The 12,456-nt window shown below is 35.2% G+C and overlaps 1 protein-coding gene across 5 annotated transcripts in view; it reads left to right on the top strand.

Moving 5' to 3' along the window:
• The window catches only part of LOC124297926 (gamma-aminobutyric acid type B receptor subunit 2), a 187,650-nt gene that overhangs the window by 112,143 nt on the left and 63,051 nt on the right, over positions 1-12,456 (top strand). For all 5 annotated transcript variants that reach the window (XM_046749360.1, XM_046749359.1, XM_046749358.1 and 2 more), the window contains exon 2: positions 10,744-10,881. In XM_046749360.1, coding sequence (XP_046605316.1) covers positions 10,744-10,881 — 138 coding nt within the window. The remainder of the gene's footprint in view (positions 1-10,743; positions 10,882-12,456) is intronic.

Here is a 12,456-nt window from a genome sequence, read left to right as displayed (position 1 = left end):
ATAATTGCGCAGTTGTTGTGAAAAGTTTCTAAAAAATTCCAATCACTGGCATAAAAATCTTGGAGAGAATATATTGTCAGTTTCTTCACAGAAAATTAATTTTGGCATAATATATATATACATATATGTATATGGGAAAACCTTGATATTTTTTGAAAATTACTCAAAACTTTCCATAATTCATACCTACATACATTTTGAGCAGAATTTAGGGTTTTTAAAAAATTATGGAAAATTTCAGGGAGACTTAAAAGATAGAAACATTAGCGAGAGATTTCGGAAAATTTATTTTTACCAAGGAAAGGAGTCTTGGGTAATTTTGGTGCAATTTTACTGATTCGCGGAACGAAATTTCAATCAGATCCTCCTCAAACAACTTTCGATTTAGAACCGCGAACGAATCGGGCAGATCTGTGTTATTACTTCGGAGTGAAGAAGCAAACGAAGTCTTGATTAACGAGAAAAGTTGAGGCCAGCCTCCGTAGGAATCCGATAAATGCACTTCTGCGTATTGGTAAAAAGAAGTTTTTAGAACCGGAAAGAGATTAAAGAAAGAACCGGAAGAACAGGGATCCAATCAGTTCCCCCAACTTTTTGGATGCAAATATAAACCGGAGATATTGTAGAGGTAATTTTCTCCGGGTGAAAATAGATCGATCAGCCCCGGAAAAGGAAGAATCCCGAGTCGGGTGGAGTCGAATATCTGTCTTGGAAAAGATTGGCTTTCCTCGCCACTAAGCGATGAGGGATGGCCAATGATTATTCAGCGAGAAGCCGACAGATTCGAAAGCTCCCCCGAGTCTCGAACCCTCGAAGCCTTGCCGGCCATTCGAAACCTGCCAATCCTCTCAACTCTTCGCGCTTTCTGATCGCCGTTTCAATCAAAAGCTCCGCCGTGACTTCGCCCACAAGTATGAGAAAGCGCCGAAGTTGCGGACTGACGTCCGAAATATTTTTGAAAAATTAACACCCGTGCACAGTGGTCTTGTCAATTTTATTGAGCAGTCGAATTACGATCGTCTCCTCGCCGCAGTCTTGCCAGTTTGGTACAATTTTACCATATCTAGTACGTTTGTAAGTATTTATTACCTTGGTACGTCTTTCGTCGATCTGGTAAGTTTTTCAACATCAGTACCCGAATACGAAAAAAACTCCAAAAGCTTAAATTCCCTAGGATAAACCTCAATCGGAAAAGGAAACTAGCGATTCTCGCGCCATCTGGAGAGTGAAGTTTGTTGCAGTCGGAAGGTAGCAGCACTTAACGCTTATTGCCAAGTTAAGAAAATCGAGCCATGGTCTGTCGTCTTTACTCAACTCCCATAAGTCCATGATTTGGTATTGGTAGCATTGAATTGAACAGTGCTGCCACAGGACATTAGATAAAATTAGTCCCTAGATCCTATTTAACTGTTTGGGTTTTGTTTGGTTGGAGGAACTGATATTCGAAAAATTGTATTCGGTGAATTTCCCGCAAATCGCGTTCAAAATATAAGATATTATATAAACTATCATTTTGTCGAATAGTTTTATAAGTCAGAGCTGTGACTCGTACGGTACGTTATAAATCGAAACTGTGATGATGGTGCAAGATTCAAAAAGAAAAAAGAAAAAAAAAAAACAAACAACAATAAAACACCGACGTTTTTACACATTTATTACGTACTTTATTTACCGAGGCTATTTGATTTGAACTGCCCGCCAATTTATATATATATATATATTTAAGTATATAAATATGAGCTCAGATGTCGATCATTAGTTTGAAATCGCTGAAAAAAATTTGGTAGGTTCGTTTGATTTCGCTTTAAGATTTTGGTCGAGATGAAAAACATTTCTAGGAAGTCACTACGAGAGACTTTTTCTTATCACGTTGGCATTGTTAATTTGTTTAATTTGACAAAATTGCGGTAGTATTAATTGTGGAAAAAATGGGAAATTGTTTCAGAGAGCCTGCAGAAAGTAATGATTCTTGATGAAATGAAGATGGGTGTCAGATTGTTTGATTTTTTTCTCGTTTCTAAATCGATCGCAAATTACAGCTTAACTGCTTTCCGAGCAATCCCGACAGCATCGATTGATCCTTCAATAATTATTTACACAGACCGCGCAAACTTCATTGTTTCTTGAATAATATGAAACCCGAGCGGGTGAAACTCCTCGAGTGATTTCACCAAAGTTTTCCATTTTTCATTAATAACGAGCAATGAGAAACGTTTGGATCAAAAGTTGGTACAAGTGAAAAAATAAAACCGTTTCAACAATATCGGCCATCGTCATTTGTTTCGATGAGAATAAACACGAATAAAATGAGATTCGTTGAATTTGAATAACACACACGCTGAGATTTAAAAAATTTGAGAAAAGTTTTCGTGACGAAATTGTTAAAAATAATTACATCCTTTTACTTTTTCATTCATTTTCGTCACCTGTCGTTTCATTAATCTCACCGTCATTGACGCTAACAACACCAATTGTGGAGAATTTTGAAACGGTTCCTTCTCCTTTTCTGATTCTTGATTCAAACGGCCCGCGCCTGATTCATCCTGAAACAATTTTCTGCGATTGAATAGCCGCTGTTCCAGTCGATTTCTATGTAAGATCGTCATCGACAAGTTCTTTACAACCCTCGAGTAAACTAATCAAGGGTGATGAATGCGGCGTAATGAAACACGATCAGCTAATCGTTACTTTGATCGTGTGTGTTTGTTTTTGTGTGAGTGTGACGCGAATCCCGCAACTCTCACAATCGCGAGAGGCGATATTATGCATCCTATAACTGCACCGGAACTTTGCCAATTTCATAGTTTGCTCAACGTTCCACTGCACAGCACGTAATATCAATCACTGCAACGAATTCAGTGCAAGTTCGCTTCTACGTCGTGTCGCAAATCATAAACTGCCGCTCTGGCTTTCATAGAATCTCAAGCTCATTTCATTTTTTTTCTATCCTTTTACTTGTCTGTTTTTGTACGCAATACGTCTTTTATCCAAAGCGATTCCGATGCCAAAGAAACGTAAACCAAATCAGCACAGGTTGGAAAACAAAAGGCACCGGGACCAAATACATCAAAAACAATAATCCAAACAAAAATAACCCACAAAAAAAATATCACAATTCAAATTCAATTTGATTTAATTCAATTCAACGTAGTTTAATCTTTCGTCAATATTTCTGTCATTGTTTTGTGATGGATTATTTTTGTCTTGCATTATTTTTCTCATGGGTTATTTTTGGGGTGTTATTTTTATCTTGCATTATTTTTCGTTTGCGTTATTTTTGTCTTGGCTTACGCTTGTTTGCGTTGTTAATGAAAGATTGTTTCTGTGTGCGGATTATTTCTACACGGGACATTGACGTCGGTCACGCATAAACAAATAACGTGCGGGCTTTTTCGGAACGCTTTGTGTCGTCGTGCCGCCATTTTGTTTATATTATTTTTTTTTAATTTTATAAGAAAGCCGCATGGGTCTGAATCGCATGCGTATAGTTTCTGCTTGGTGAAATCCAATCCTATGCTTGCTTGTTGACTCTTAAGTGTTTAAAGTGGAGCCTGTTAAACCTAGGCGAGCTTAAGTGAAGCTCGTTCGACTCAAACCGAACGCTACACGGCTCAGTTCGAGCAGCTTGACTTATCGTTAAGCCGTGATATAGGATCCGAGTATCGCTTTCCGGAAACTACGGAACCAAGTGCACCATACAAGCTTTACCTTGCAGCTTCAAATTCGATGAAAATCCGTCGAGCAGTTTTATCTCGAATTTTCCGAAGAACTCGGAGAAATTACGTCAATTGAGACGTCAGGGATAATCATGAAAACAGTTTAAGGAAGGATAAAAAAACATGCGAAGGCGTAATATGTAAACTGCAAAATGAACAGAGACAACACAATTAACGTTTCAGAATAAATTACGATCATTTTTTTTATTTTTTTCAACAACTCTGAACTTCATTTTATGTACCCTGAATTTTACTTCGAATTGCGTCGTTTGTGAAAATTTTTTCCATACTCCGACTATTCGGAATAATCGATTACTAAAGATTTGAAAATTGTAGAATCATAGGATGTAAAAAAAAAAAAAAAAAAAAAAAAAAATAAAACAACAACTTAGTTTCAGCCAAATTGAAAACTATGTATAGACAAATCTTTTCTGAATAATTGACAACTCAATCATCAAGTAACATAACCTCGAAAAAATTCAATAAATCGTCATCTTTCACGAACGCATCATAGAATTTCGATAAAATCTCTGGAATCTTTTACGTTTTCAAATAGTTGATCGAGGCTTGCTAAGTTGAATTGCAATTACTAATGAAAATCATTAATTAGATTGAAACATCTGTATTCCGGGCAATTGATAAGCATAATTTGAGATTGAGTTTCCATGTAAAATCCGAGAGGGCGCGCTGCGTGCGTGACGGTTTGTCGAAGCTAGAGCATCCCAGAATCTTCTCAATTTCACTTTGCAGCAAAGTTATGAGCGCTCACTCGCTCTTCTAAGGAGCTCACGGAGTTTCGTAATAGTTCTCGTAACTGTCTTCCGGGCATTTTCCATTTCAAGAAAAACATCACCGAACCAGCTTTATAAGCTTGAAGGAGACGCGCTTGTACCTGCAGCTTTGCGCTTAAAGTTACGACGTAAAAGTTTACGAAATTTAAATTGAGGCCGTCTCAAAGTTAAAGAATGATAATAGATTTACCTAATATGCACACGCTTTTACGGATCTTTCATTACAACCTCTGTGTTTTTTCGTGCTAACAAAGAGGCAAAAGATGTAGATTTTCAAGGTTAGAAAATAAATTTTTTTTTTATCACTTATTTATTCTTTTTTTTTTTTTTCCTTTGTTTTTACAGAAAATTGACGATCGTATTCCAAAGTATAAATGAGAAATATTTAAGATTTGTTTGACCAGTTTCAGGCAGTAAACTTAAAAGTGATTGCTATTTTTGAAATTTAATTAATCTATTCAATACAATCAATTGGTAATTTCTATGAATAAAACAATGATACTGGAAATGGTTGAATTTAAAATTTCACATTTTGTTCTTTTAACATCAAAACTTTGAAAATTATAACGAACGTAGATAAATTTTTCTCCGAAAAACAATAAATGCAAAATTGATCATATTCAGAAAAGTGAAAGATTTTTTCAGTATTTGCATGATAATTCCAGAAAATTTTTACCAGATTTTGAAACGTTCCGATCACGCTAACATTTTCTTGCTTCTTACAATTCTCGGAACCACAGTTAAACGAATATTAAATTTCGTTCGATTGTGAATTGGAATACGAGTAATCAGCTGCAGGTAAATTGAATCGATCAAATATTCCACCAAAATTTTAACAAATTAAGTCGAACTTTTTTCACCTCAGACTTTTCTGTTTACAGAAGTAAAAAACAAGACAGCAAACGTCGCTAATATATTCTTGGCGCGAAACAATATCTTTAACAAACGGGTTTGTCGACTGACTTTCGTCATTATTATTATGTTTATTACGGTCGTTATCGTAATTGGGCGTGATTAATACAAGGAACATTATTTTCAATCAGCTGTACGAAACTTCAACTTGTTTTTGCAAATACATGCGATGTACCGGACGAATATATTCTTAATTGACAATGTTTATTCAATTGTCGATTTATTCTCACGCTATAATGTTCGTTGCTGTTTTGATTCATCATTGTTCCTATTTTTCTTTATTTCAATTTAATTTTACAACTGTACGTCGAATCAAGTTGCGCGAAAGATTTTAGACCCGTGAATTTTTCGGGTCTAATTAATTATTTATTGTAATTTTCTTTCTTTCGTTTGACTTACTTTCTTGGAACCTTGAGGGGGGGGGAAGAGGCGGAAAGTTTGTTGGAGTGGAAATCAGACAGTCTTGCTGCTTCAGCTGCCGCTTAATGACTCCTTCGAGAAATCAACATCTCCTTGGCACTTCTTCATTTAATTTTCTCATTTCTCCATTCGCCCTTCCTTATATTCACAATCTCCCTCTTTCATTGACATGCGAGACATAATTCTCAACGAAATTCATCACCCACTCAATTGGGAGTCAATTTATTAACGTCCATACCAATAATGACGTCTCTTTATAGGTATAAACGACCTTCTGCCAATTTATGCTAAAAAGGAAAACGAAGAATCTTCATTTTCATAATTCTGCGTCATGAGAAATTTTTCTCAAAATCTTTCTATCCATAGCCGTGTGAGTTAAACGGTTTCAACAATCTTATCCATATTGTTGTTTATGAATTGAAATATTTTTCATCACGTTTCGCGTTATAATTATTTTTGCTATCTTCGTTCCGAGGCTCGGAAATACCGCTGGATTTATTTCAAATGACGGTAATATTCCCGTCACGAAACTGCGACGGACTTATACTTTCATACTTTCATTCGTGTTGAGAATATTCGATCAGTTTCGTTTTTCGTGCCAAGTTTACGCGGCCATAAAATCAATCATTATATTCTTGTAGGTCGCCGCATGTATGTTGAACAGAATAAATATCTCACCTGGTGAGCCGCGGATTTTATGATCGCCTCGTGATAGGCCAAATTTATATGTACATTTTATGACGCGAAATTCGTATGGGCGATTTTTTTTTTTTTATTTATTTATTTTTTTTTATCCGGTAACGTGATTTTTTGATAGCTACTTTTATGCGGTTGAGGCGGGTTTTTTATCTGACAAAAGTATCCTTACGACTGGTGATGGGAAAAACTGTAATTAGTCCGTAACAAGTTACAACTAAATAAATTTGACAGTAATTCGGGATGACCGTAGAATAAAAATTGCATTTGGAATTTATGATTGAAGGTGAAGAAATTTCGGTCGTTTTCTGTAATTGGAAAGAAATTAAATAAAATGCGATTCGTAGTTTTGTAACTAGTACAAAGTCATTTAGAAATCGCATTTTTATTTTGTAAACGAAGGTAAATTAAATACAAAATGGTTTTTCATCTTGTAATTGGGATACAGTTGAAAGTAAATCACAATTTTATCTTACGATTGGAACAAAGCGAGATACAATCGTAATGAAATCAAACAAAAATTGTCGTTGAATATAATTAATTGCGAATAATTTTACAATGCGAATTTCACTTTCGACTTTATTATGAACTACTTGTCCAACGGATTAACGAGCTGGATTAAATTCGTTGTTGTCCTGCTGTTAGGAAGAAAATAAAAAAGAGGGAACAGAAATGAAAAGGAATGTTATACACGTTCCAGGGCAATGATTACGCTCCGATACACGAGACTTCTTTCCTCTGTTCAAATGTAATTGGTATTTCCCCCCAGATTTCCTTTGAGATTTCGAGCAAATCAATGGCTGAACTTAGTTGGAGCAACGGAAAGAATTTCTTCCAATTTTCAACTGACCCAAAAACGATCAAACGCGTATCGTACAGTCACGGATATTCGAAAAAATTAGAGAGAAAATTTACTCCGATGGATGAAATGGAAAATAAAAAAGGCACTCAAGAAAATTGCCAAAAACGAACGTGCTTCAAAATATTTTTTTCGCATTTCTTTTTTTTTCCCGAAGTTCGGTAAAGTTTTTAGTAAAAAGCAAGACGTCAAATTGGACAAAAGTAATAAATTTTTATCGATATTGACGAAAAATATTTTGAATATTCTTTTGATTTTTTCAAGAGTAATCGTGACGTCTTTAATTCTTTTTTTTTTCTCTCTCTCTCTTTCTCTCTTCTTTCGTATGATTCAATCGTGGGAGAAAAACACGTGATTCGGAACCGAAAGTTGTCCGAGAATGTTAAGAGAATTAAACCGACAGAAGTTGTTAGGTTAAAATTCTCCTTGCAGCCCAGGTGCGACGAAGTGCTGCAGTTCCGAAAGTTTGAAATATTGTAAAAAATTAACTCACATAATTCATGAATTAAAGTTTGGCAAACTTTTCCTCGGAGAAAGAGAGTTTCGCCCGCTTTTCCCTTACCCGGATGGTTATGTGGGTTGGCATATACGCAGTTTGAGGGTCGGTTCGTACTTAAGGATGTTTATTTTCACGCGTAGATTACACCGAGTTTGCGTTACTGCCGACTATGAAATTCCAACAGCAGAAACTGGTGTTAATTAAATGCCAGTTCCTCTCCGCATGCTGGGATATTTATTCATCTCTTTCCCCCTCTCTCTCTCTCTATCTCTCTCTCAAGTAATTATACTAATCAACTTGAAGATTAATATCGTAAAGGACTGTGAATTATTATTATATATTATCTACACGTAATATTCATTCTTACGCTAATTACGCAACTTAGGTCTGACGGAAATATTTACACTCGGAAAAATTTTGAGTTATTCTGTGAAAAAAATTTCCCGTGATATACGTTCAGGGAAATTTAGAAAAGATGATGAGCATTGTTTGAAGCAAATTTCAGTTATTCTTTCGGGAATTTTTTACTACAATTCGCTCTGAAAATTATTCGAAAAAGTTTTTTTTTTTTTTTTTTTTTTTACTTCTTCCGGTCATTCTTTATTCCAATTTTGTATTCATTTCGAAAAATGCGATTGCGAAGAAGAAGAAAAAAAAAAAAAAAACACTTTTTGTATTACCGACGTTGTGTCGGAGAAACTTAAAATACGACTTTAAAAAATGTTTGTCACTCGCAGATATTGCTTGCAGAGAAATTGCTTAAATAAGGATTTTTCCGGCTGCGGAGGATAAAAAAAACAGAACGGTACTCTTGCGAAAAAATTCCGTTTAACCCGTTCTTTGCAGATTTTTTTTCGTTATCCCATTTTGTCCCAATTTTTTTTTTTTCCACGTACGAACCCAGCCTGACGGAGGTGGAAAAATAAGCTGTTAATTCAAAAAACTGAACGGCTGTGAGATTTTCAGAGAAAACACCCTACTGGTCTGAACTTTTTTCGGACGACAGTTATTTTTATCCGCGATGCCGATGGCGTAATTTTCGCAATTCCATTCCCCCTTTCGCGAGTTTTCTCTGCTATGGACTCGACAATGAAAGGGTGAAATATCACCCGTTTTCTCACCCTGCGGCGTGTTTTCTGGAACCCCGAATCGACTGCAGGTTATACGACTCGCCTGTACGTGGCGCGAAACGGAAGATAGAGGGGAGTTTATCACTCCGAAAACTCGGCATGGTATATATAGCCACTAGTCTAGCATTTATATCTAGCATTTGTCTCTCTGCTGGACTTTCAGCTCAAAACTCTTTGTCTCGTTTTCAGAAAATTTATCGCATCCGCACCCTAAATATAGATTTCAATTTTTTATTCTTTTTCTGTTGGGATTCTTTAGTAAATTAATCAATGATACGCCACAATTAAAAAAAGGTGTACATAATTATGCCGAAATTGTTGAGTTAAAAATTTATAATCTCTCTTTAAAGAAATTTCAATAAAACTGATACTCCGCTCCCATTTTGACCCTGATAAAATTATCGGTTTATATCAGAGAATTTCTATGAAGTGACGTAAAGAACTCAGTCATCCTTTTTATAATCGTTAAGATAACTTTTTTTTAATACTTCAATAGAAACTGATATTCACGTTTCTTATAATTTTAAAGGTGAGGACTGAGAGTTCGAAAAAATATCTGAAATCGATTTGGTATGGAATCTCCCATATATACATTTTGCTTTCTTGCGGTCAAAATTTTTACGAGGTTTTTAATTAAAATTTTTTTCTGTACATTCATGTTATGACTGTATGTTGCAATTATTTTTTGAATTTTATGTTCGCAACAATAATTTTTATTCGGAATTTTTTTTCATCGGACTCTTGTGACTGAAATTCTTATTGATTCGAGCCAGAAAACAAACCACTGTGTCCGTATAAACAAGAAAAATGACAAAAATTGAATAGACGCTTCGATTGTTAAAAAAATTACTGGTTTTTTCTAATAACACTACACAAGCTTGCATTGATTTAAATGAATTTGTTAGTTTTGGACAGAATGATTTGATTCAAGTATCGATCAGCCGAGTTTAGTTAAAAGGATTGATTGTTTACAAGTGATATTCTTCCGAGTAGAAGGAATTGAGAAAAATTTTGGTAATTGTACCCGACGAAAGTTTCCACATATCTCTGAAATACATATTACAATTACAAAAAAAAAAAAAACGTAGACATTTTTAACAGGGCAAATTTCAACCAATTAGGTAACTTGATTATATCACTCCACCAAAATCAACCCTTCTCACCGTTGTAATGTAAAATAAATTATGCGACATTCGGTATTTTGACTAAAACATAGCTATGTACGTAATGTTTTGATGAAGGAAGAAGAAATGGAGATGAGCTAGTTATTTCGTCGTCGTTTCTCGTTGACGCGTGGCAAGAATGTAATGAAAGAAAGCTTATGAAGGTGAAACAAATCGGCGTAGTACATTTCACGTCAGACCCTGAAATTTACTTTGCGAACTCGACCAGCTGGTTGGTGTAATCTAATTAACCATAAGTGGCACTGATTTATAACCCCGTGTCACGAGGAATGTTCACAACACAGTTCCAAAGTTTTCACAACATGAATTTCACTGTAATACTCGCATTGAATTTTTTACCCTGAATCAGAAATACAAATTGATTGGATCCTGACCTGTTGACGATGAAAAAAAGGCCACAAATTACGACGAATAAATCGGAAAAAAATCCTGCGTCACAAGTTAAAGAATAATTGAAAGCCTGATGATAACAAAGTGGTCGTGAAATTCTAAAATTATTACTTATTTTTATTTTAATTTTTGGTTTTTGTTCACAGTGCAACGCCGCTGTCGGCGTCAAGGCGTTCTTCGACATGATGCACAGCGGACCTCACAAGGTGATGCTGTTCGGAGCAGCGTGCACACAGGTGACGGATCCCATTGCGAAGGCCTCGAAGCACTGGCGACTCACGCAGGTAACCTGATTCCGTTTTTTCATTGCTCTGTAGATGAAGAAGTGACCTATCCAATCGCAGAAGAAACATTAGGTGTACCGAATAACATATTTGAAATCAGGGGACGTTTTCATTGATTGTAAAGAAAATGTCAGTTGGGATGTTGACCCAGTGGGTAAAGAAGGGAGATAGTCGGTAAGGAAGGTAGAAAGTCGGTAAGGAAGAGAGAAGGTCGATAATCAGCAGAGATACAGGATTTGAAATTCGAATTTTAGTGCAGTGGCGCAGAATTCTGTCTTATGAATCAAATTCCGTGGTTAATGAACTGCAGTGCAATTACGTATACATAAATTATTCTCTCCTGTTCGCAGGTAATCATAACCGTACTGGAATTTTATTAATTATTATACGTTTTCAAATTTCTGCTCATGTGAAATTAACTTCATTAAATAATGAATGCTGAAAATTCATCACACTCATCGCATCTGTAATTCGATTCTCTATCAAAATCTTTTTACTTCCGAATCAGTCGATATTTTATGAAGTTTGTATCAATGTAATGATGATGATAGAATTTTTTTCGGAGCTTGCGAAGATGAAGATTTAATTGAGGAAAGAAATGTGATAGTTTTTCAGAGTTTTAGGTGAAACATTAAATAAACAGCTGATGCTTTGCTGCATTGTACGTTACTATGAAAGGAATATTAAGGAATAAGAAATAATGAAGACCCCTGAAAATTGTATTTTAAAGTTCCTCAAAAAACTTTGATATTCCGAAAAATTATTTGAACTCAGATTTTTCAGAATACGTTCGGAAAATTTTGAGAATTTTTGTTATAGCGATTAAAAAAATTTTTTAAAAATAAATAAAACACGCCGAAAATCAATCGAAGAAACACGCATCATTTTAAGGAAACAGAACAAATCTGAATAATTATACTTTGAATAACCGGGTGTTGAATTTAAGTAGTTGTCGAGCATAACTTTCAGTGAAAAATTTTCAACCCCGGGTAAAGAAAGAAAAAAATGTTTATAAAAAAAATAGTGATATTAATCAATGTACATGATCATTCGTCTCACGTTCTCACCTCATAAAGATAATGCGGTAATCAGTTTATGCATGTATATGGTACATATATGTCATACCTGTGCACGTAAATATTTCAGCTTCATTAGTGAGGCTGGATATAGAATATTCATATTTCAGAGACGATCGCGATTTTGTAAAGGCGAACGTGCTAGTCTGCCGACGTAGATTATAACGGTGAAACTAACGTGTCTCATTACTCAAATGAACGCCAAACCCTCGCATCATACGGCTTGAAAAGGTATCAGCTAGTTTCCATATAGCTGTTGGTAATATCAGTCAGTCTACATCCTTTTTTTTATCCTTTCTTTCACCCATATTGGAAAAAGCAGCACCAAGCTCGTGCGGAGTCTATTGATTTTCCGGATTACCATTTTCAAATTAAAAATAGTCAAGATTTAGGAGGTTCCAGAGATTTGCTGTTTTCTTTATTATCATTTTTATCACACATCGTTCAACGTTTATTTTAATTTTATATATATAATCGTTGTTGAACTATAATTATCATC

Source organism: Neodiprion virginianus, chromosome 2, assembly GCF_021901495.1.
Source record: "Neodiprion virginianus isolate iyNeoVirg1 chromosome 2, iyNeoVirg1.1, whole genome shotgun sequence".
NCBI classification, from domain to species: domain Eukaryota; kingdom Metazoa; phylum Arthropoda; class Insecta; order Hymenoptera; family Diprionidae; genus Neodiprion; species Neodiprion virginianus.
The sequence above is the reverse complement of the archived record's forward strand: the minus strand, read 5'-3'. Positions and strand labels throughout refer to the sequence as shown.